Below are 26,866 nucleotides of genomic sequence, written 5' to 3'. Positions count from 1 at the left end.
TATACAAATGAAAAACAAATCATTGCATTGGTACCTATAATACATCGAATGTATATATTTTAGTTGAAAAAGTATGTAATTTTTGTCTGTCTTTTTTTTATTTTTCATCTTGAGACAAATGTGAGCCCGAATTTTCCTCAAGTGGAGGACATCAATATAATCCGTATCATTTTCCTGCTCTAAATAGTGCATCAGACCATTTGCAAATCTCAACGCGTCTTTGGCAGAAACAGTGTTTCTCTAATTCTGTGGTTATTCCGTTCATTCTTCCACATCTTGTAGAAGAAAATCGTGCGAGAATATATCTGAAACGCACAGTTTTCATGGTTATATTTTATTATTATATGTTGGCACTCCGAACTTTCCGCCACGGCTTTATCTATCGATTCATCAATTTGCCTTGAAGAAATCAGTTCACCCAACCAACATTTTTCAATGCAAAAATCACTAAAAGATATTTATGGAAATATTTCATTAATTTCAATAAAAATGCAATGAATTAGAGAAAATAATGTATAATACTCGTACAGAAGGCTCATTCTACCACTCGTCCATTCAAAAACTCGCCACTTCGTGGCTCGTTTTTGAATTTTGAGCTCGTGGAAGAATATCAATGCCTTCTGCACTTGTATTATGAATAACTATTTCCTGCGTGGAAAATTCTTCAACACTTTAATCGACAATCGTCTGTATCCATACAGTGGTTAGGTTGGGAAAATTTTGATGCGATTTCTGAATCATCCAGTATCTGATAACCGGGTTCATTTAGATCCGAATTTAGCCATTCCTCAACATCATCGACTAAAACATTTTCAAATTATACCAAATTATTACTATGGCGCATGCGTAATGAATTGAATCCCGGATAATCGAGTGGATGTCTGCTCGTAGGAACGGATGAGTGAAAATGTCGACGAGTACGGATTACAGAGTAAAACGGATAATAGGAGAACGGATAATCGAGGTTTTACTGTATGTTCAATTAATTATGGGTTATAGTTTTCTTATCAAGACTCAATTTCATTCCTTGCAAAATTGAAGGAAAATTGAAATAGAAATTACCTTGTGTAGTGCTGGTTCGTTTGAAAAAAGAGTAATGTGCATTTCATAGTGAAAATTTGATTCTTTGAATAAAAGGCAAGCAGAAATGTACTCACCAATAAAAGTTCTTTGACAGTATTGTCAACTATCATCAAAGGTTTCTGAATGAGATGAACAACTCCATTCTTCACAGGAATATTAGCCTTCACAATTTCAGCAAGAACTATACCTTGAGTGTGTGTTCCATCGCCGAGTATTGTGTGACTCTTAACATAATCTGAAATAAGATCTTATTCTCAACATTGTATTTTGGAGTTTATTCCGATTTCCATTATAATGAAAGTTAGGAGTTAACGAAAGTTAAGCCAGGAGATAACGACTTGTTCATATCTTAATTATTCAGAAAAGTGATGATTATTGTTCAACAACGGAGAACAAATTAGAGTTTTCAGGGACTTCTAGGTTCAAAACTAGCCTATTGAAAAACTTGTGCTTATTGAACTTTTTGATTGGAATAACTTAAAAATTCCACCAATTTGACAGCGGGCCACTTTCTCTAATAAAGGTATCCTATCCATTACAACTTGGTCATTGTGACGAAATGAATATGTATGTAGTCTACAACTCTGCGGTCTCCAAAAGATGAATGAAAAGCATCCAAAATTCCTGACTTGACGTCAGTGCTTTTCTACTTTTTTTATATGTAAATTTTTCAAGCATAGAATTATTATTATTTATTCGCAAAATCTCAATATAGTCAGATCTATTGAATTATTGGGTTTTAGGAAATAATAAACCATAGTGGAAAATTTTCAGTTTTCCATAATTTTATGTAATCGAATACCTGAATGATTTAATTTTTCATTGAGATGAGACTAATCGCGAGTATAATCAGAAATCGATTCCAAATATCATCAACAAAATGAATCTTATAACTCTACATCAACTATACTTACGAATGATTTTTTTGCCTCTTTCTTCTTGAGTGAATGAAATTGTTACCCTAATATTATTGTCGCCGTTTGCTAAAGTTTGAAATGGCACTCCTTTCTTTGTTGGTGACGTGAATAGCACCTGCTTAGGAATTACATGACCATCTATGACCTTTCCATCGATTGCAGTAGCTCGGTCTCCCTGTGAAATAATGCTTTGAATTTAGACCAAATATCCAATATCTGAACTAATATCTACAAAGGTATTCAACTTGCTGTTTCAATAGAGACATATGGAAAATTGAAAAGAAATTTCAATACGAAATTTTGGCTCAAACTTTTTGAAAACTTTTATAATAACGATCACTCCTCTTGATATACAGGGTGGTCATCGGATGGAACAACTCTGTTCACGAAAAAAAATCCTATAAACATATATCCTAACAAGCTTTGTTTTCGGGATACAGGGTGTCTGAAAAAATTCAGTTTTTTACTTTTTACTCTAGAACTATTACATTCATTGTTTTGATTTTTAGGTATTGAAGTCTTGATTATGTTTCGAATAAGGTTAGTGTTTCTCGCCAAACTGCGATGATTTTTTTCTTATTGAAAATCTACGGCACTGTCTATTTTCGAAGAAATTGTTTCATTTCAAAAATCAACAGAGCTTCATTAAAAAAAAGGTCTTTTGAATTATTTTCATAGAATGTACCATTTTCGAGATAATCGAGTACAAAGCGAATACTATTCTCAAAAATCTACAAAAAATAATTTTTCAGAGTTTTTCCTTTAGTGATAAATGAAAGTACAAAAATTAACGTAGTGAATTATAACGCTGGTGTAGAAGACAGTGGTGTAGATTTTCGATAAGAAAAGAATCATCGCAACCCTGGATAATTTTGGCGGGAAACACTTACCTAATTCGAAACATTACAATATGAGGGCTTCAATACCTAAAAATTGAAAAAAAAGAATGTAATAACACTAGAGTTATGTGAAAGATTGATTTTTTCTTCAAACTTCAATACCCTGTATCTCGAACACGAAGCTTTTTAGGATATATGTTTAAAACAATTTTTTGTCATGGAAAGAGTTTTTCAATCCGACGCCAAAGTTATTGCACTAAAATCTGGACTACTCTGTATAGGAATCTATCAGGGGGACTCTCTGTATTCATCACAGTCATCTATCAAATTTGCAAAACGAATTTTTGCCCTTACCTTGAATCCTTCATCAACAGGAATGAAGAAAGTATGACCTCCTTCGGTTTTGAATATATCTTCCTTATTGGTTGCTTGAACTCTTTGTCTGTAGGACCTGAAAGTGAAAAACTTTCGTGTTGCAACTCTTTTTGGATATTCTGTATCGGATGGATAGTCTTTCTCAAAGTGCTCGAGGGTTCAACTTTAAATGAAAATATCCACCGAGTATTTTAACTTCACTTCATGAATAGGAATCAACTTTTCTGGTCTAACGAGGTGAACATAATGGAGAGTTTTCAGGGAATGATACCCCATCTTTTAAAAAAAGTTCTTCATTATAAACAGATGGAGAAAAATTCAGGTTACTGAAATCGAGCTTAATTGATACTGAACGTAGGAGTTGGTTATAAAGACAAAGTTCAGATTGAGATAAATATAATTCAGAGATGAGGGATGAATAATGAGTCGAAAAACTTCTAACAAGTTCATTTGAAGTATCTTTTTGAATTTTAAAATCAATAAGTTGGTTATATTTCACATTTAGTAATGAAATGCTAAACATCACAAAAAGAACATCTTGTTCTGAGTTATCTGTAAGCTACACTCTGGATAATGCTTTTTCGAAAAAATTTTGTCATCTAAAGGGTGTTTTTTTTTAGAGCTATAGAACTTTAAATTGCAATAAAACAACGATGGATTATTCGATTGACATGAATTTCATTTATCCGCAAGATAATCTTGTGGCATTACATTTCAAATATGATTTCTGGCATATGACTGCCACGGCTGGCTCGGATGTAGTCCAATCTGGACGTCCAATTTTCGATGACTTCTTCCAACATTTGTGGCAGTATATCGGCAATACCACGGCGAATGTTGTCTTCCAAACGGTCAAGGGTTTGTGGCTTATCCGTATAGACCAATGACTTTACATAGCCCCACAGAAAGTAGTCTAGCGGTGTTAAATGACAAGATCTTGGAGGCCAATTAACAGGTCCAAAACGTGAAAATAGGCGGTCATCAAACGTGTCTTTCAATAAATCGATTGTGGCACGAGCTGTGTGACATGTTGCGCCGTCTTGTTGGTACCACAGCTCCAGGACATTATGGTTGTTCAATTCAGGAATGAAAAAGTTAGTAATCATGGCTCTATACCGATCACCATTGACTGTAACGTTCTGGCCATCATCGTTTTTGAAGAAGTACGGACCAATGATTCCACCTGCCCATAAAGCGCACCAAACAGTCGGTTTTTTTGGATGTAATGGTGTTTCGACATACACTTGAGGATCAGCTTCACTCCAAATGCGGCAGTTTTGTTTGTTGACGTAGTCATTCAACCAGAAGTGCGCTTCATCGCTAAACAAAATGAAATGGACGTAGTGTGCGATACGTATTCCGCACAGAAACATTATTTTCGAAATAAAATTGCACTATTTGCAAACGTTGTTCAGGCGTGAGTCTATTCATGATGAATTTCCAAACCAAACTGAGAATAAATCACTTGACAGCTGTTAAATCGGTCGCCATCTTGAACAGTAATGCCAACTTAAAGTTATATACCTCGAAAAAAAAACACCCTCTATAATAAAAATCAGTTCCCATTTGAGAATGCTCAGAGAAATTTGAGAGGAATCCAAGGACGACTTCATTGATTTAATCGACTCAAGAGTCGTCGTATTGTACATAAATATGAATGACATAACAAATGTCAAAAAATAATACACAGTGTTGCCATAATAACAATTTCAAATTATATAATTGGTAAACTCTATACAATACTTCAACTGATGTATGTTTTCACAAACAAAAACATGTTATAATAAGTAGTAAATTGAGATTGCACGAAACTCACCTGACACGATGGTCTCCCATTATGAGCGACTCATAACTCTCCAAGAATTCCCACGCAGTGGGATTGAAAACCTTGTTGGGGGCGTTCTTCACGGATCTCGTGGGAATTAGAATCTCATCAATTTTATGTATCACCTAGAATACGAACTAAGGTGAAGTTCTGAGTGCGAAGTTTCGAAATGTTTTGGGGTTATCCGAGAAAAAGGATCAGTTGAGCTAATGGGGAGAGTTGAAATTCGGTTTGGGATAAATGATTGCCAACTTGATCCTGGAGCAAGCAGTGGACCAGTTATTGAAAGTCCTGCATTATTCGTGTTAGTTTAACAGCGTAAATATATTTAGACGATTATTCCACATTTGATGTTTTCATACTAAATCTGAAGAACTGGCATTTTTAATCATTTTCAGTGTCTAATTATTTCCATAATTATTTTTTCTAGTACTATATTTATGTTCTGTAAAATTTCAACGTTTTGACGCTTTTCCAAATTCACTCATCTTGAAAATGTTCAGATTGTTGATTACTGGTTACTGAACGAAAAGAGTACGTAAATACAACGAAAAAGTACGTTGGGCCAATTTATTCATTCATCGAAATAAAGCCAGTGGACGAGTCCATTGGGCTAACAAATTATCGTACATTGGGAGTATGTACCGAATGTACGTAAATATTACTACTGTGATACATCACGACAATGTATGATAATTCATCGATCGAATGAATCAGTTTCGTTCACCCAATGAAATTTGTTCATTGGATTAACGAACGTTGTACGTTAATTCAACGTACGAATTCGTTGAATCAATAAACGATGTTTATTATTGGAATGAACGAATTCGTTGGCCCAATGAATGGGTTTCGTTGTCGGAATGAAATTTGTTCATTGGATTAACTAACTTGGTACGTTCATTCAACGTACGTATTCATTGAATCAATACTATTCGGTTTTGCAAAAAGTTGAGAAAATCGTCATCAAAGGTTCATACTCCTTTTATTTTGAATAAAATTATTAGGTTTATAATTTTATCCAAAATAAAAGTAGTAGGAACCTTTGACTTCGATTTCCTAGACTTCTCGCAAAACGGAATTATAATAGTAGACAGTTTCATTGATCCAATGAAAATTCAAACTTCTATTTCTGCTGATAAAATATACACACTAGAGAATGCTGAAGAGTTTTGGAGCTTATGAAAATAAGACCAAACCATTAAGGATATATGTCAAAACATATAATTTTGACATAAATACCAACCATTCTGAAAAAACTATGGAATTCGAATCTTCTGTCATCAAAATATACAAACAATTCATTTATAAATTTTATATCATCTCCGATGCAATGCATTTCATTAATTGCTGTATGGGGTTGTTGATCTTGTTTTCCAATGTTCTATATGATCTTCCACTTCCTGAATCTACCTTCCAACAAACAGGAATGATCTCTGAGAATCTTTAATTGTATATTTGGTTGTGTTCTTTGTCCAGTAATGGTATCCATCGTAGGCACCAAATAAGCAAGTAAGCTCCAAACAATTGAAGCATCTCGTCCATCTAAGGTGATCCTTAAGGATCACCTTACACCGTCAACTTATTGTACCACCCATAAGAGCTTATTCCTACCAATACACCATCTGCAGATCACCTTCCAGTTCCAGAGTTCTAATGAACTCTAGTATCTGAGATGCCTTCAAGGTGACATCCAAACTCCTATAAGTTTCTCGTCCGATGCATTTTTCAATTCCTTGCAATTAACGAGCATTCTGTGACCAGAAGATTAGGAGTTTTTTCCTCTTCTCCTTCTTTCGACACGATTCTCATTAGCTGGTTCCTGATACAGTACTGTTAGAATGTAGTAAAGCGGATATTTGAAAATTATCGAAATTATTAGAAATTATTATGCAGAGAGAATATACGTTAAATTGAAAAGAGTGATCGCGACTTGTTTAGACTGATCTTATCTTAGCATAAGGATGTTTTATTTTCCAATCAATGCTTTTCTTAGTAACCGTCTCACGGCGTTGGTGAAATCGATATATTTTTTACGGATAAGAAAAATAATAATAATCTTGACTTATCTGAGTTCGATACATGCGAAAAAACCGTCAGGGTCTTTCTCAGATGACGCAGCAAAAAGGTCTTAGGCGGAGTTGAAGTATGTTTCTTGCTGAGATCGACAGAAAAATTTAGTTTGAAGTAGAGGTAAGGACTCTTATTGAAAAAAGATGAAAAATGTTCTAACCAATGATCTAATTGACATGGTATCTTGAGGAGTAGTTAGGGCGGTCTTAGAGAAGTATGATGTTAGGATTTTTTGTGGAGGTCGAGAGAGTTAGTTAGTATCGCTTAGGGTCTCTTATTGAGAAAGGTTGAGAATTAGAACGTCGGTTGCGAAACCGGACTTAGAGCAAAACAATTCCTTTCCAATATCAGAGTAATAAATTTAGTAGATGATAGACAGTTGATGGAATTTTAAGTTTTTTTGGAAGAAGGAATTGTTTTGGCTCTGAGAAAGGAAGTTAAGTATCGCTTAGGGTCTCTTAGTAAGAACGGTTAAATTAGGTCAGAAGTAGAAAACTAGGAATTTTTTTTGGGATAAAGTTAGAATTTGTTTTTTTAGAATCTCTTTGGAATAAATTAGGTCAGATCGGAGTTCGCGGATCGGGAGTGAAGTGTTATATAAGGAATTACACGTTTTCGAGTGAACAGTTTGAAAAAATTAAAACTAGGTTTAGTCACCTAGCATCGTGGGATAAGGGCAAGTTTTTGGTTATTTACTTTTTAGTTTATTTGTTGATGTGTGAATGTTTTTTTTCTTTCAATGAAAATAAGTTTATTTGAGTAGTCCCGATTCTCCTAAATTCAAAGTTGATATATTGTTTCGTTTGTTTGAATAACAGATTATTTGAGACATTTTTTGTTTTATAAAATTTTGGCCGTTGAGTCAACATTTCAAGGGATATTGTAACTTTGGTTATTTTTATTTTTCTTTATTATATTTAATTTAAAATTTAAATCGATTTTCATTGACCCAATAAACTAATTCCTGTCCCTAGAGAAGGAAATTCAACTAACAAGACCTGTCCATTAAAGCGACAGGCCGGACTCACATAACATCTTAGTGAATTCACATAATTATTAATTCTCCGAGACCTCTGGAAAGCCGCTCTTCCAGGGGTTAAAAGAACATCTCAATCGGAGATAAGTGAACGATTGGTCAACATTCTCTGACCAACCCGTTCATGACAAATTGGTGACAGCTTAAGGGATATTAGTTGATTTTTATTTCTCTGGGATGATATGACAAATTGGTGATAGCTTAAAAGATAATATTTGATTTTTTTTTTTTTTTTTTTTTTCTGTCTGGGATCGGATATTTTGCAAAAAAGTAATTTTTGGTAGTTGAAATTTTGAGGATTGATAACATTGAAATATAAGAGTAAAGTTTGAGAAAGAAACTGTTGAATTGGGAGACTTTTGGATGAATAGACCTTGTATTCTTTGTGTATGATCGATATTTTGGAATTTGAATTATTTTGAGTGTATTGTTGTTTTATCAGGGGTGAAAACATTTAATTTTGTTGAGGTGGAGGAGTGTGTCGGATTCTGATTTTTTATATTTAGGTATGTTATTTAGGAAGTTGCAGAAAATCAGCTGTTGGGCCTGAATCATATTTTAGTTAATTTTTTCGTTGAACGTTCATTTTCCAAATCAACCAGAAGTAGAAGTGAATAAATAATTTTCATAATTAATTAGAGGTATTTGTTTTGAGATATTTCTTAATTGAAGTGATTTTTCTCACAAAATTATTTTTGAGTAAGTTTTGATCCATTTTCTAATTTTCAAAATTTGAAAAAGAGTTTCAAGTAGACAGATTTGTGCTAGTTTTGGAATTTACTAGTTTTCGGTGTTAGAAAGAAATTTAGGGATTTTCAGGAAAAGGTCAGACAGTTGATCAACGTGGGATACCAAATATATAAGGGTAAAAGTAAATTATTGTATAGGTTGTATTATTGTTATTAATTTGTGGGTATTCAAATTTAATTGAAAATGTCGATTACACCTCCTCTACCTGGTACTGTTAATAGCGCTACTTCAGTTAATGCGCCAGGCGGAAATCCACCTGTGAATCCGGCAATAGTAAATATGCAACGTTATTCGCTAGGAATGATGTCGACTACCTTGGAAAATTTTTCAGGAAAAGAAGTTTTAAGATATTTTGATAAATTGGAACTAAGGGCAAAAATAGAAGGATGGAGTGAGGACGAAACCCTCACTCTATTGAAACTAAAATTAGTAGGCGAAGCATACAGCTATTTTAAATCAGATGTTACTTTAAATTTATTGACTTATGCAGAATTAAAATTGAGACTAACTGAAAAATTTATGTCGCAAAAATTACCGGGGGAATGTCAGTGGAATTTGAGTAGATGCATACAAAGACAAGATGAGGATGTATCTTCATTTTGTACCAGATTAAAAACTATTGGCGCAGAATTATTAACTGAAGATTTGATCGGAGCGACGAAAGAGGAAGAATTGGGTATAAGAAAGATAAATAGGAATTTGATTTTAAATCAGTTTAAAATGGGACTTCGAAAAGATATTATGAAAGAGGTTGGTATGTTTTTATTACTAGAGAAAAATTTGGATTTAGAAAAAGCGGAAGAATTGGTAAAATTACATGAAATGAAAAATAGAATTATTCAGGGATACAGGTCATTTAATTCAAAAATATCGGTAATTGAATGTGAAATAACTTGCCAATTATGCGAGAAGAAAGGACATATTGCGAAAAATTGTAGGAATACTGGATTAAGTGGGAGAAAAAGAGGACAAAAAGTTGAGAATATTTGTTTTTCGTGTGGTCAATTAGGTCATTTCGCAAGAGAATGTAGGAATAATGCGAGAGCGATACATAAAACTCAAGGAGTGCGAAATATCGATAATCAGCCGGGGCGCTGGGTAACGGAATGTGCTAGGAATGATCGTGAGATAGAACCAGGAGGACGAAAAGATTTTGACATTGGGACGATACATATCAATAGAGATTTTTCACGAAAAATAAATTTGCCATTCGAAAAGACGAAAAAGACTATAGAGATGAGAAAGAAAGTTGAATCGTGTAATCAAGGAACAAGTAATATGGGATCATGGGGAAAAGTTGAAGAGAATCGTGTAAATCGAGTTAGGTCGGAGAAACTAAGCGAGAAAGAGAAATTGCCGGTAAATACGTGTAATAAGGATGTCGATATTCAGAACGGATTGCGTTCTCCAAAAATGCGGCTACCTAGAAGGGAATTTAGGCAACGTACGGTCCTGGTAATTCCGGAAGTACATTCGGCAGGAATGCATGACGTACCACATTTGATAAAATTAAGTATCAACGGAAAGATAGGTGTTTGTTTGATAGATACAGGAGCAGCGGTGTCTCTCGTAAAAAGAGGATTGATTTCAAGAGACGAGGTCCATGAATACGGTGTTGACTGTGATTTAACAAGCGTATCAGGTCATGATGTACGTACCTGGGGTACGGCGAATATTGCGGTGAGTCCAATAGGAGAAGGATTGAAGATAGATTGCACGGTCATATTAGTGGATGATGAAACATTAGGAAACGTTGATATAATACTAGGTAGGGATTTTCTTAAGGAAAATCAAGCGCATATTAAGTATGAACAGGAACCATCGGTAATTATGTGGGGAAGAGAGTTTAAATTTCTGAATAAAGATGTGAATGAAGGTATATATACAGGGGATAGATATACAGAGGAGAAGAAAGAGGAAATACAAGTTAATCACTTCAGGGTTAGGCAGGTTAGTTTGGAAAAACAAGGTGAAAGAGAGAGATTGCAGGTAAAGACGGAGGTCGGTACTCAAACGGAAGATTACGAGGAGAAAAGAAATTTGGCGATGAGAGATATAGGCATTCAAGTGGAAAATATAGCGGAATTTGAAACAAAGGGTTTTTCAAAACGAGAAGAGATTAATCAATCAGATAGCGATATTGAAGAAATAAGCGTTGACGAAACGATAGGGATGACAGAAAGAGATGAGAAAAAAATCCGTGGAAAAGGAAAAATTTCGAAGCAAAATATTACAAGTACGAAATCTCGGGAATTAACTGAGCCAATAAAAAAGGTAAAATCTTATAGGATTGAGAAATTTGACAAAAATACAGTGGATCCTAAATTTGACGTAGGGGAATTAGTTTATTTGAAAAAAATGTCGGCGAAACAGGGTATATCAAAAAAGTTAATGGAACCTTGGGTAGGACCTTGTAGGATCGTGGAATTGCTTGGTCCGATGACCTATAGAATTAGGAAATGTGGGGGTAGAGAGGAACAAGTCGTTCATGTAGATAGGTTAAAATCGTATACCGCGAGAAATCGAGAGTTTGGGATTGATATAGAAAAATCCGAAGGTTCGGAAAAATTAGATACGGACAGTAGCGAGACTGAATCTGATGATGAACGGACTGAGATACGAAAATTTTCGCCGATGAGGATGATTATGAGGTTGAATCGAGCGCAATTTGAAAATGAGGAAATAGAGGAGGAAGAAATCCCTCTACGTAGATCGACTAGAGTACGTCGCCCACCGGATCGATGGGATTGGGGTTAATAGATAACGGTACATACAGATAAATCCATTGTTATATAGATTATTTATATTTTGGTAAATTTTCGACATTTTGGATGAGTAATGGAAATTTTGGTGATTTTTTTATAGGTTTGATGAATTATGGAAAATTTGTTTTTTTTTGAGATTTTTGATAATTGCGTAAAATGATTGATAATTGATAATATTGGTGAAATTTGATTAATTTTATTTCAGATTAGGGAACTTGGGAAGTATAGCGAAGTGAAATCAGAATAAGTTTTTTTTTGGGATTTGTGATAGTTTTATTCTCAAAATAGTTGAAGAGACATATAAGTAATTTGGGTATTATAAAATTATTTAAGGAATCAATTTATGGAATCAAGACACTTAAGGAGTAATGATGATTTTTTTTTCGTAGGTTTTGGAATTTCAATAAAAGTTTTGTATGAGGAAACATTGGTGGTTTTTTCATTTTTGGATTTTATTGAGATGATTCTGAATAGGTATATTTTGAGTTTAGGAAAAAGTTGACTCTAGGAAAAATGAATAAGGATTTTTTTAGTTTTGACAGTGAAAGGCTTAAAAAGACAATGAAGTAGATAAATAGTTTGATTTTGAACACAAAGAAAGAGGGAGAATAGGTATTTCGGATTATAACTACAGTTTCAGCTTTTGGGAAACATTGTACTTAAATCATTCTAGAATTATGCGGAACTCAGGATATTTTGTAAGAACTAGTAGAAGTGAGGTACATAGAGAGTTGCCAATTTTACGTTGATTTATTTTGTTTTTGAATTCCATTTTTATAAATATTGAGGTGAAGAGTTAATAAATTGTGGGTTAGGTGTAGTGTAGGCTGGTTGGGGGATAAGATACTTTTTTTTGCAATTTTTGGATGATATAAAACCGAGTTTGTTTTCAATTTCGAAATTTTGCACGGGTAACGTGGGACACAGGTCCCTCAGGGAATTGAGTCGACCCTGCCCAACGTGAGATTCTAGTGGCTCCTTCTTCCAAGGAAGCCACTCTGCCGGATATAGGTTCCCATTTTGGGATATGGATGTTTTAATTTTTTTTTTAGAAAAAAAAAAAATTTTTTTGGTTATATTCAACAGTTTATTTTGGAAATGAGTATCACATATTTGGAACGACGGCGACGACAGAGTAAAGTAAAGCGGATTTATAGTGTAACCTTTTTTTTGAGATAAGAAGTAAATGAGTATTAAATATTTTGAACAACGACAGAATAAAGTAAGGCGGATTTATAGCGTAATATTTCTATGGAATAATAAGTAAATGGATATTAAAATGGGAATGACGATAGAATAAAGTAAGAAGAATGAATTGATTATATTAGATTTGAGGATAATGAGACTTTTTTAAAATTTTGATGAGAAATTAGAAATGAGAAATGAAAAATAATATGAGAGACATATATTTATAAAAGTAAGAGATATCGGATTTTTGATGAATATACTGGATTTGACTTAAATACTATTGATTGGGACATCGTCTTGTATAAAAAAGGATGATGGGGTCTTTTTGAACCTTTTCGACCTGAAGAAAAAGTTTCCATGCCCTGATTCTTGTGTCTTTGGTCTCGGACACAAGATGAATTAAATTGGTCTTAACCATGCTTATATTTTTCGGTTTAGAGGCAATAAATTGCTCAAAATGATAATAAAGTACGCATATACTTTGTATATGCGTACAGAAATTTTCAAATTTGGAGATTTTGAGTGCTATAGAGTGGGCATGTCCGGGCTTCGGCTGGGTGATGATAGTTGTCATTGAGACGACATCCTCACCCCTCTTCTATTACCGATTAGTTTATAGAAGTGGCCTTCAGCAGCCGAATGCCCTTTAAGTTTTTTTTATGATGATTTTTTATGATGATGATGATAAGATCACTATCAAAAATTTTATTAGATTATTGAGATGAATAGTAGAAGAGAGTAACTGTTTAAATATTTTTAATGATTTGTTCAATGCAATAGTTTTTTTTTTTGGAAATCAGAATAGATAATTTGAGACAATATAAAGGAGACATTCAACCCAAGGGTTTGACAGTAAAATATATGGAATATTTTTTTTCTTTTTTTTTGGTAAATTCAATGAACGTTTATGGTGGTTATGTTCATATAATTAGTTGGTTTGAGATTTTTTCAAATTTTTTTTCGATTGATTATGAAATTTTAAGGGATAAAATGATATTTAGTTAGAGCGAAATAATGCACAGATTTTTTTTATTTTGTAATATTTTATGGAAAATTGCAAATTCAAGAGTCTACAACGAAAGATGGAAGTAACTTCAGGAAGATGTATGGATCGAATCTGAGTTAACGGAATAACCTTACTTCCAATTATGTGTGTTGATGTCCAAAAGTGAAATGCTATCATGACGTCAGACAATACAGATCAATGTGGATTATAACTGAATATTACCTGAGAAGTGACGATCACCTTTTCGATAAACTGGTTAGAGAGTTGATCAATCAATGAGCTTTAGAGAAAAGCTGAGAAGAAGACGAGGAAGAAGATATGTTGACTGAAGAAGATTATATTATGGAGGAAGAAGAAGATGGGATTACGATGAAACTGAGGATGAAGAAGATACTCAGAGAATCCTGAATCTTGAAACCAAGATGTAATGGTTGAGGTATGCTAGTGGTTTAGCAGTACAGTAGACGTCGTTGGACGACGAGTATGTTTAATTTGGGAGAAATGGCTCCCTCACCGAAAGTCGACTATTCATGAATGGACTTTGGTATTCAACGTTGTATTTCGTATGATTAAATATGGCCTTGGAATTATATGACCGACAGTCCTTATATGAAAGTTTGTATGGAAAAATAAAGCTAGCCAGTCTATGAAGTATAAGTCCTATGAGAGAAATGAATCGTCATCAAGCAGAAGAAGAGCAGATTACCAGAACTATGATGGATGTCGAAGTAAAAGGTTATTTCCGTGACGAAGATGAGATCCATGGAAGAAATACAGTACCATTCCACCAGACAATCCTATGAAGCAGTATTATGGAACCAGGAAGTGCCGCGATAGTGAAATTTTGAAATCCCGAAAAGTGAACAAACTCCATGCTGGAGTTAGTGAAGTGCATAAGAGAAAAATATTTCGAATTGATTTGATTGTTTTTGATTTTTTTTTTGTTTTATTACATATTAGGATTTGGATTTTATCTTTTTCATTTTATTTGAGTAAATAATATTTGATATGAATTATTGAATAATGTCGGAAAACATACCACCATAGACTTTAAGACCTTAGGGTAGGTAGAGATGATATAGTTTTTCTTTAAGATTAGCTTCTGAAAAGTTTGGTTAATAGGTTTTTGTTTTATTTTGTATCTGTTAGTAAGCAGTTTGATATTGGATAGTGATGAGTTTTTAGTTTAAGAATGAAAAATTTAAATTACTTTGAGCCAGTATCATTTTGATATAGGAGTTACAGTTATTGTGATTATTGGAGAGGAAGGACTATTAAATTAATAAGGATGAGAGTGAGGGAAAAGTTATGGCATCCGATGCCACAACTTTTTCGGATAAGGGTGTGATGTAGTAAAGCGGATATTTGAAAATTATCGAAATTATTAGAAATTATTATGCAGAGAGAATATACGTTAAATTGAAAAGAGTGATCGCGACTTGTTTAGACTGATCTTATCTTAGCATAAGGATGTTTTATTTTCCAATCAATGCTTTTCTTAGTAACCGTCTCACGGCGTTGGTGAAATCGATATATTTTTTACGGATAAGAAAAATAATAATAATCTTGACTTATCTGAGTTCGATACATGCGAAAAAACCGTCAGGGTCTTTCTCAGATGACGCAGCAAAAAGGTCTTAGGCGGAGTTGAAGTATGTTTCTTGCTGAGATCGACAGAAAAATTTAGTTTGAAGTAGAGGTAAGGACTCTTATTGAAAAAAGATGAAAAATGTTCTAACCAATGATCTAATTGACATGGTATCTTGAGGAGTAGTTAGGGCGGTCTTAGAGAAGTATGATGTTAGGATTTTTTGTGGAGGTCGAGAGAGTTAGTTAGTATCGCTTAGGGTCTCTTATTGAGAAAGGTTGAGAATTAGAACGTCGGTTGCGAAACCGGACTTAGAGCAAAACAATTCCTTTCCAATATCAGAGTAATAAATTTAGTAGATGATAGACAGTTGATGGAATTTTAAGTTTTTTTGGAAGAAGGAATTGTTTTGGCTCTGAGAAAGGAAGTTAAGTATCGCTTAGGGTCTCTTAGTAAGAACGGTTAAATTAGGTCAGAAGTAGAAAACTAGGAATTTTTTTTGGGATAAAGTTAGAATTTGTTTTTTTAGAATCTCTTTGGAATAAATTAGGTCAGATCGGAGTTCGCGGATCGGGAGTGAAGTGTTATATAAGGAATTACACGTTTTCGAGTGAACAGTTTGAAAAAATTAAAACTAGGTTTAGTCACCTAGCATCGTGGGATAAGGGCAAGTTTTTGGTTATTTACTTTTTAGTTTATTTGTTGATGTGTGAATGTTTTTTTTCTTTCAATGAAAATAAGTTTATTTGAGTAGTCCCGATTCTCCTAAATTCAAAGTTGATATATTGTTTCGTTTGTTTGAATAACAGATTATTTGAGACATTTTTTGTTTTATAAAATTTTGGCCGTTGAGTCAACATTTCAAGGGATATTGTAACTTTGGTTATTTTTATTTTTCTTTATTATATTTAATTTAAAATTTAAATCGATTTTCATTGACCCAATAAACTAATTCCTGTCCCTAGAGAAGGAAATTCAACTAACAAGACCTGTCCATTAAAGCGACAGGCCGGACTCACATAACATCTTAGTGAATTCACATAATTATTAATTCTCCGAGACCTCTGGAAAGCCGCTCTTCCAGGGGTTAAAAGAACATCTCAACCGGAGATAAGTGAACGATTGGTCAACATTCTCTGACCAACCCGTTCATGACAAGAAAGCTAATGAGGAGCATGTTCTCTTATGAGATCCAAATACTCTTTGGATTTTGCAGAATTGAAGTTTCCAAGGAATTTTTAGATGGGATCATTGCTGAAAGTTTACGCCAGGGTATATCTCTCTTGGTTTCCTACTTTTCTGGGAACTCTTTCTTATACGTACATTTTCCTATACCACAGAAAGGTTTTGGGCTTTTTAATGGACCAAATGAATAATGTATTGGGTATAAAGTCACTTAAGGATCTTATTAAGTTCTTTATTAAACTTGGCCTAGTTTTCGGTTATTTACATGGCCATCTTCAGGGCAAATTAATCTGAACCTAACAATGCAAAATTAGGCAGAACCATAAAAATGGGAGTCACCTTTCAACAAAACTTCCTAGTCATATATTTTGTCAAAAGGTGACTCTCATTTTTATGGTTCTGCCTAATTTTGCATTGTTAGGTTCAGATTAATTTGCCCTGAAGATGTCCATGTAAATGACCGAAAAAAAAAAACATTATTCATTTGATCTTGATACAAAGTCCATAATTCTTTTCTTGCAATTTTTAAAGGACGTTGGTGTTTCCCATCTGGAAGTGTTTACTATTTTCAAGTGTACTGGTCTCTTCTGGTCTATGCTTTTCGAGTCATACAAAATCAACCAAGACTTTTTCAAATTCTCGATATAAGGAAAATATAGATTTGGAATGAACCAAAATGCTTTGGAATCAATATTACAAAAATTTTCATTGTATTCAATGGTTTTAGTAGGTACTGAAGAGATTGTATTTTTCCTAGCTCTACCAATGCCACTATTTAATGGACTATTTGCTAATGGAGCAAATATTGTTCGACGATTTATTGATCAACGAGTAAAGAATATATTTGGATCTGGGGTTTGATACTTAAATCTCAAAATTAACAGATTTAATAACTGGAAAACGATGTTATACGATCGATTGAAGACAAATCTTCACTTACTTGTTCATTTGAACCCTGCATGACCTGTATGTTGGACTTGCTGATTAGCATTTTCGCATTGTTGATATATATGTCGTCATGGTAAGTACCAGTGATGTGTGTGACCCATAAAATTGGACTTCCGGTTAACTCGGAAAACAGGGAAGTGTACGACGTTCCCAGCTGATCAGTCTTCTTAGGTACGTTTGCTGAAAACAATGAAAATGAAATGGCAAAAGAAATAATCTTCATTATCCTAAATTAACTCTTTCACAGTTAAATGAAGGTGACGATCGCCAGAAAGTTCTAAATCTTCGAAATAGTTAGTATTTAGTTCTTTCAGACAAGTTCAAGTTATGTAGGTATTGCTGAATTCATATACCCACGAAATTAAACAAACGGATGGTAATACTAGATTGATCCAATGATTTTTGATTACAGAACCATCAAACAGATTTTACCTATCAATGAAATTAACTGAGATATATCTTGTACTCATAATTGATTTTGATCTCGAAATTTGCATCATTGAGATGAACTCTTCCAGACAATTTGTAATCGTCTCTAATTTTGAAAACTACAAACATTTGGACAAAATTATAATCCGCTGTTATCCTGAAACAATCACGAAAAAATGTTTTTTTCCATAATTAGAAATATACAAATCTGAAAGATTTCAGTTCGAATCTCGCCCTATATACAGCTCTTCCATAAACCGTTTTGCCTTTCTTGTCAATATAAAATGCTTTTTCTGTTCATCTCTTTGAAAAGACCATTATCACAGAGGTGTTGAAGGATGTCAGCAACCGAATGCTTTGATATCTCTCTTGAATGGGTTCCTGTCTCCAAATTCGAACAGCGTGCATCATTGAAAGGATCGCCCTGCTTTGCCATGAAGAGGGATAGATTTCATCACAAGAAAGTAGGCGAATAAAATGGATAATGATAATATTCCATATGGTGAGGTTAGCATAACTCACAAGATTGCTTTGAAAGTGAGAATAATCATTAGAGCTGTTTACTGAAGTATACACTGAAGCTATCCTAATCGATTCGAAACAATTTTTATTGACTGTTTTGTTGTCCTTTAGAGTCTTTTACTGACTTCTGACATGTTTGTGTTAGCCACTATAGTGTATTTGAGAAGAAGACCCTAATTCTTTGCTAGTTTGTGCTTCAGTATTTGTTGTAATTGAATGTTTATCAATTGCTGTGTTTATCATATTCTTAAACAATTATTCATCACATTATCAAAATTAATTCTGATAAAAAAATACTCACCTATATGATATGGAACAATTTCATTGGGCTCGTCCAACTCTTTCCCATATTTCTGGAAAGCAGTATTGATAGGTGCGAAAATTGTAACTTGCTTATATTGCAGCGCAACTTTGGCCAGAGGACTTCTTTGCAATAACTCATAGAACTGAAACAAAAAAACAATATTTAGGAAAACTTATTCGAATCTAGGAAAATTGTTTTAGGAGTTATTACATATTCCGTGAATTATTTCGAATTTAATAGATAATTGTTTTGCATTATGCATGATTCATATGAAGTTTTTTGGACGTTCAGAAATGATTTGTTGATTCTGGAGAAGAGTGGGCGAAGTAAAAATTGATATTGATGTAAATGTTTCTCCGAAAAATATCGAGTTTTGCAACACACCCACAAAATAAATGTAGAATATTCATGAAAAGGAGGAACTCGTAATGGCTGCTATCCAAGTCTTTATTACACTTCCAATTTGAATATGAGACTTCAAAATCTTGTATAGCAGGATCAACTTTGCTGTTACCTTCCATTTTCTAGGCAGCTTTTGTATTTCAACAACCTACGTAATTCCTTGAAATCTTACTGTTTATCCTTCAGACAAAAGGGAAGGAAGCCTTGTTCTCAACTATTCAGTATCACACTATAGGTCGAAGGATTTTGTGGAAATGATTGTTGTTTGCTTTTGAATGGAAGGAATACTCAGTAAGGAAAATTCTGAACTTCTTCATTGGAAAACTTTTGAATGCTTCATGAAATGAATAAATGATCACCTTAAAGTGATTTGCAGTTGTTTGATTTGATTTATAATTCGAAATCAATAACTTATAATTAGTTATTCTTCATTTAAATATAGTAATTGGAAATTTATGTGGAATATGCAGCGTTCTTCTCAGCCATTTTTTGAGGTGCATCCTCTCTCAAGGGATTGAGTATGGCACTCAGTGTATCCTGCTCTATATATATTCCATCTCAACATCGTAGCATGGTGACTTTGCCGTAGAATGATTGGGTTTAAGTTCTAAGCGGTTCCGTTCTTCCAGAATATGACCAGTACAAAACGCCACCTCTGGAGCTTGCAAAAAGTCACTCCAACAGTGAAGAAGAATGGCAATTTGAGCTCATTTGATTTTCGTTCTCTCTCAATATTAGCTTCAGCATATTCTATAGGCTAGGATCTTCAATTTTCTGCATTTTAATATAATGGAAGGAAATATTTGCTTGATGAGTCTGGATGTTCTGACACCCTTTAAATTGGACTGGATTAGTTTCTGTTACTTCTGTAACAATGACATAATTTCAACACACTTTCCCGAGTCTAATTAAACCACATTAATCAACACAAATGAACATCAATTAGATTCAAGCGTTCACAGCTTTATTGGATTTGAAAGTTTGGTGAGGCTGCTACAAATCCTATTCGTAATGGATAAGAACATTAACGATAACTTCACAAAATCCAGAAGTTGATTATAAATCGATATATGAAATTCGATATGAATAGTGATGAATGTTAAGTTCCATTATCAAGGGATTGGTCAAATTCACAATTAAGGTCGCTAGTTGAGTTGCCACTAGAGATGCAGTATTAAGTAAACTGATAGTTGAGTTGAGGATATTGAATTAATTAGTGTATTCTCTTCAACAAAACCCAATTCTTTCAAAATATGTATATGTAAAGTTTTTCATCAAGTTAGAATAATAAGATTCAAACAATTGTTGTATTTAGAATCCAAAGAATAAAATGTTTATTTTAAGAAAAACATGTCTGAAAATTTGTATGTGTCCTGTATTCTACCTCAACACAAATCAAAACCACCACGTGCACCAATAACTGCTTGGTATCTTCTCTGCCTGCTGTCTATCAAGATTTGAGTATATCCTACTCAATTTGTTGCCAAAATTGTGGCTAAAGAGTAAAGATCTTGAAGCTCACTTCGGGTGTGGTTTGTGGACATAAATGGTTTTTTGTAATTCGTCCTTAGCTTGCTCAAATGGTTTCAAGTCAGGCGATATTGAAGGTGATGCCAGACGAGGAATACCCTGTTTTTATCAACTTGTGTAATATTTGACCGTCTCTAACTGACTCACTTCTATATGCTATTCCTATGTCACCAATCTGGCCTAATTCTATGTTCAAGAAGTGATTAACCTCGCAATTGACAATTATTTTTTTCAATGAATAGAGGATTAAATTGTATCAAATTTGTTATGACGAAAGCTCTTATTTTCTTGAATTTCTTATCAGTAACGAAAGCTCCGCTTTCTTTTGGTTACCGACCTGTTCCTAACTTGAATCGAAGTATCTTCTATAAGTCTAAAAAATCTTAAATCTAGAAAATCTAATGAAAATATTCATGGAAAATACGCGTAGTGAAATAAAAAATCGGTATGAAGTTATTAAGAAAAAAAGACGTATTGACTCAGTTTCTAAAAAGGGTTGTTACACCACTCAAACCATCATTTCTTAATCCTCTTCTTATTCCAGTGACGTTCGTCGTTCGGAATGAATAAATAATTCATTTCCTATAATCTACCCTAGCTTTTGATCCCTTGCCTTGTCTTTACATAATGGAAAAGAAGGAAAAGCTTCTTATCCAACCTATTCCTGTGTTCATTCGTGGGTTTCAAGCGTTTATTCATCTCGTAATTTTATGCATTTTCATTCTATTTGAACGTTCAGTCACCGAATAGATCGATCTATCGGTTCGTCAATATGTCTGTTATTTTATAATTTAGAGCTGGAAATGATCTTTGTTGATGATGAATCCGTGGGGCATAATTGAACGAGCGCTCAAAATTTACTTAATTTTTTTTCGATATTCTTCATTTATTTTCTATGGTTCCGACTCCGCTATTGATACGAAATATTGCATGAAGCTTAGAATTGCTTTTATACATATTTGTACAAGCAAAATTTCAACTGCTCTTATTTCCTATGGCTTCATGACACTATCCACAACAATTTTTTTCTATATTCCTAACGTCGCTATTAACATGAAATTTTGCACGAAAACCACAATAGATTAATTTCATTAAAACAGACTTAATGCATAAATAAATTGATGCTAAATTCTCGAGAACGTGCTTATTTCACAGAACAACCTAAAAACATAGTCTAATTGAAGCAGCTGCATAAAGGGTCTGGTCATCTCCTCTTATTTGCCAAGACGATTACGAATTAAACAGAACTCAGTTAATTAAGACGATGATTTACATAGTGATCTCAATTAAGGGACCGTCACTTTTAAAGAGAGTGTTCCGGTTGAACTTCTACTTTGAGTGTCTAGTAGAGAAGGAGCCATAGAAATTTAAAGTTCAAGTTTATTTGTTTTCCTCTACATCAGCGGTATTGACTATGGAGTCATAAGAATAACAAGCTTCGGTTTAAATATACAGGGTGTTGATGTTTGGAAAAAAATCAGTTTTTATTTATAATTTTATATTATAACATTCATTATTTCAATTTTTAGGTATTGAAATCTGGATAATGTAATGTTTCCGACCAATATCATCCACTGGCACAGATATAGTGGTCCGATGATGCTTTTCCTATTGAAAACCTACACCACTGTCTTTTTTCACTTAAAAGAAAAGGTCTCCTGAATTTTTTCATAGAATGTACCATTTTCGAGATAATCGAGTACCTACAAAGCAAACACTATTCACGAAAAACTACAAAAATTAATTTTTAAAATTTTTCCATCAGCGATAAATGAAAATACATACAGAAATGGCTTTCAATTGACATCCAATAGAACTTTTCAAAAAGAACATTTGTCAGAAACTCAAACAATAAAAAATGTTTGTGAATATTTTCAATTGTTTGCGAGTCTGAAAAATGTTCTTTTTGAAAGGCTCAATTTCATAATTTTCATATATTCTGCTGGAATTTTCTATGATTCCGATGACGCAATCACATGAAATGTTGTATGAAGCTTGAAATTGTAATTCTATATGAATAAGCAAAATCTCAATCATATCGGATTTGTTGTTGCGTATTTTTTTCAATACTTCTCTGTAATTTTCTATGGTTCCTATCATGTGATCGGTTTCATTGTTGGGTAATTTTCTTCTTGAAATTTCTCTGGTTGGTCTGGCCCTCAGACCTATGCAATCAACATGAAATCTTGCATGAAGCTTGAAATTGATATTCAACATGTAAATGTAATGTTTCATTTCGATTGAATTATCGAAATACCGATTGTATAATTAAAACTGTGTTGTCAATGAAAATGTCTATGTAGAAATACTGATGTGATCACTCACTCTTGAAAGGTTTAAGATAAAACTGGAGACTTTAAGGGACCAGCTTTCTTGAATTTCAAGGAGCTTGATTTCCGTATAACTTCTCCCACGAAATCAAATTCCGCTTTCGTTTCCATGGAAATATGAACATTTTATTACCTATATAGCGCTTCTGAGGAAGGAAATGGAATTTTATGTTGTCATTTCCATAGAAATATCTCTATTTCATTGAATAGCGTCACCTACGGAAGAGAAGGAATACTGTCCATACAGAGATCGCGTTTACAGAATTATCTTTACCAATATTTAATCAGTGGATACACAGTATTTTCATATATCTAAGTTGTAACATAACGAGAAGAAAGTTCATAAAGAACTACTTGAAGCTCGTTTTCATGAAAAAAATTCTATTTATTTGAGTTCGACATACATTTGGCTACAATGTTTTAACAAAATAATCAAATGGCCTTACACTGCTAAAAATTTCGGCCCTACATCCACCTAGAACATTGTTGAACTTAGATATTGATTGAAGCATATTTGAAATATATGTATGTAGAACTAATGGGGTCGCAAAGCTATTATTCAGAAATTTCATCCTGCTTCCAACACAAAATATATATCTGAACTAATGTAAAAGCTGAATGTACCTAGGTAGGTACCTCTCCAGGTAAAAGCGGATTACGCGAAAATACCATCCATATTTCATATTAACCGAGAATCCAATAATGCTTTTCCCATTGCTGGTTTCGACAGGACCAACTCAAAAAATCTAGTTTGATTGCAACTGCAAATCCAACATGCATATTCATTCCATTTCATCAGCGTTGAATCTTCCTAGCCTGAAGCACGAGAACAGCAAAATTCAATTATAAATCCATAACAGCGTTTCATGGCAATTTGTACGGAATTTATATTCATTAAATTTTTTTCGAAGCATGCAATTTCAACTGGTAGGTTGTCTTCTTAAGTAATGAATCCCTTAATTAATTTAATTTCATCGTTTGGCTTCATCCTCACACGTCATTGCAGAGACAAGTTCAGGGTTGGATTGCATAGAAGTTTAATATCACGAATAGCTACGAAGGGTTGATGTCCTTCTATATTCGGACTTGTATTCCGGCATTTTATTGCATAACTTCTTGAAATGAAATTTTGGATGTCGGAGGAGACGTTAAAGAAGATTTATGGGTGTATTGGGCATGCTGTAGTCAGGGAAAGCTGGGAGATGATATTCGTTAAATCCATATCAACCGAGACTTTTTTGTACTTTGATTTTCATTCCTCAAAATATGAGAATAGATCCGAATGTTTTTGTATCTCAAAGAAAATTTGAATGCATTCAAAAAGACAGAGACGATTGACAGACGAGCAATATCGTAGGATATTCTAGTTCTTGGGGGAGAGCTCTACTACGACTAAAAAAGTTTAAGTTTATGTTAATTTGTTTTATAATCCCTAAAATTCAGTAAAAGTTAGTCCAGTTCCAAAGACCTTGTTATATTTTACCTTTTTTTCTGTCCTACTTTTCCAAATATATAGCTTTATAGTTTTCTATTATTTTTGGCCTGTTTCGATTTTGCAATTCGGATTTTTTAAAATTTTATAAGGAGAAGGATAGTACTGATAAAAGTGACAAATTGGATGTTTTCTTTGTAACTTGAACATGATTAGAATGAAGTGAATTTCAGTAGAAAACAGATTAAAGAATATTGGACATACCTCAACGAAAATTGATAACCGTAGTATATAATTGAAAAAAATACAAAATATTCACTGAACTCTTAACGGAAACATAGAGATTTAAATTTTCTCAACAAGCTGAATTCACTATCATTTCTTCAGCACCTTCCGATAATGTACCAACTATAAAACACATCAAATACCATTTGGCACCAATCTGGAGAGTAACAATCACAAATATCCTTTAATAGGCAATAATAATTATAAATCTGAAAACCGGCTTACGTAATATATTTAACACTGATTTTTCTGGAAAATATCAGGTGTACAACTTTGCTTCCGCCATTTTGCAATAGATGGCTGTAGCGGTAAGTGGTTGTCGAAATAAATAGATCGTAGATGTCATACAATAAGATTAGGTATTGTTAAATATAACGCCATCGAACTATTAGTCTATTTGTGTTTGAATCATAATGTTTTTCTCGATTAAACAACAGCTTACGAGCCAACTTCTTGTTATTTGCGGGAGGTTTTAATTTTCTGCTTTTTCTGGCTCATTGGATGCTCTCAAATAGCTATGATGAGGCCACTATTAATGAGAGAACGTGCCGAGAGTGGCGGTGGAAGAGAGAAAATGCAGAATTGGAGGCATTACTTGATCAAGACTCGTGTCAAACGCAACAAGAACTGGTATGATCATCGGAAGTGACGCAACAGGCCATTTCATAATGCCTGAAAGTCATTGAAATGATTTAGAAACGAAGGTGTTGGGTGCCATTGGAGTTGAAGCCGAGCATTGTTGAACGGCGTTTGTTTGCTAGTGAACAGCTGCTTGCAAGGCAAAGACGCAAGGGATTTCTGTAGCATTTCTGAGAATTGTGACTGGATACGAAAAGTGGACATATATTACCAACTGAAACAATCACAGGCGATCGTTATCGAACGAAATTAATGCGTTTGAGCCGAGCATTGAAAGATAAACGGCCACAATACAGCTAGAGACATGATGAAAGGATTTTACAGCATGACAATGCTCAACCCCATGTTGCGAAAGTGTTCAAGACATACTTGGAATTGTTGAAATGGGAAGTCCTACCCCACCTGCCGTTTTCTCAAGACGTTGCTCCCTCGAACTACTTATTTTGATCAATGGCAAACGGCCTGGCTGACCAGCATTTCCGGTCTTATGAAGAAGTATAAAATTTGATCGATTCGTGGATCTCTTCAAATGATAATTAGTTTTTTCAACGCGGGACGTTGTCTGAAAGATGGGAGGAAATAGGTAGTGGTCAGCGATGAACAATACTTTGAATCATAAATGTGAAACCAGTTTTTTACAAAAAAGCCTAGAATTTCGGAAAAAAAAACGGCAGAAGTAAAGTTGTACGCCTATGTTGTTTTGGGTGGATTTTGGCATCGGCATTGCTGTGGATCACAGGTTGGATTGAACAGGGCACTTATTGAGTGAACTGAATCTCGCCCCTTCCTAGCTTGTTTTTTTCTGTATTATCATATTTGTAAACTGTAACTGAAGGAATAAAGACCTTTATTATTATTATATTTTTCAATTCTATTATTGAAGCATTTCGTCCTGGAGATTTCCGGTGGTTACGCCACTGTTTATATTAAAATCACTGATCACGTTATACTCGAAATTGATCCCACCAATAATATCCTCGACCCTTGCCACGCACTCTACATAATATCCTTGTAGTCATTAATGAAGTTCTGTTGGGAACTTTGACATATAATATACTGCTCAAGTTAATGTAGCCCACAAAACCACCGATCCAATATGTATCGTTTATTTTCACGACAAGCCTTTATGTCCGCACGTTCTACAATACGGTTTACAAACTTCAGTTGCTCACATAAGGGTAGATAAAATGCTGATAGAGCATGGACGGAAAGAGGGAAACTTTCCCTTATTTATGCAGGTAATTCGAATCCCCCCCCCCTTCCCCTGCAACGTCGAAACGACCCAAAGAGTCGCTCAAAACACCAGAATTCGTTGGTTGATTAGCGTGCACGCCAGAAATTTCATTTGTAATCAAGTCTCGCCTCGCTCACACGGCCTTCGTCGTGGGGTTCATTTATCTGCAATTCGAAGTTTGCTG

The 26,866-nt window shown here is 34.0% G+C and overlaps 1 protein-coding gene across 6 annotated transcripts in view; it reads right to left on the bottom strand.

Moving 5' to 3' along the window:
- LOC123677051 (fasciclin-1) overlaps positions 1-26,866 on the bottom strand; it is a 116,597-nt gene that overhangs the window by 15,894 nt on the left and 73,837 nt on the right. For all 6 annotated transcript variants that reach the window (XM_045613476.1, XM_045613477.1, XM_045613478.1 and 3 more), the window contains exons 2-7: positions 18,828-18,972; positions 17,568-17,755; positions 5,031-5,164; positions 3,194-3,290; positions 1,998-2,175; positions 1,158-1,318 (exon numbers count right to left, since the gene is read on the bottom strand). In XM_045613476.1, coding sequence (XP_045469432.1) covers positions 1,158-1,318; positions 1,998-2,175; positions 3,194-3,290; positions 5,031-5,164; positions 17,568-17,755; positions 18,828-18,972 — 903 coding nt within the window. The remainder of the gene's footprint in view (positions 1-1,157; positions 1,319-1,997; positions 2,176-3,193; positions 3,291-5,030; positions 5,165-17,567; positions 17,756-18,827; positions 18,973-26,866) is intronic.

The sequence above is a fragment of the Harmonia axyridis genome, chromosome 3 (genome assembly GCF_914767665.1).
Source record: "Harmonia axyridis chromosome 3, icHarAxyr1.1, whole genome shotgun sequence".
Lineage (NCBI taxonomy): Eukaryota > Metazoa > Arthropoda > Insecta > Coleoptera > Coccinellidae > Harmonia > Harmonia axyridis.
This window is presented reverse-complemented; position numbering and strand designations above follow the sequence as displayed.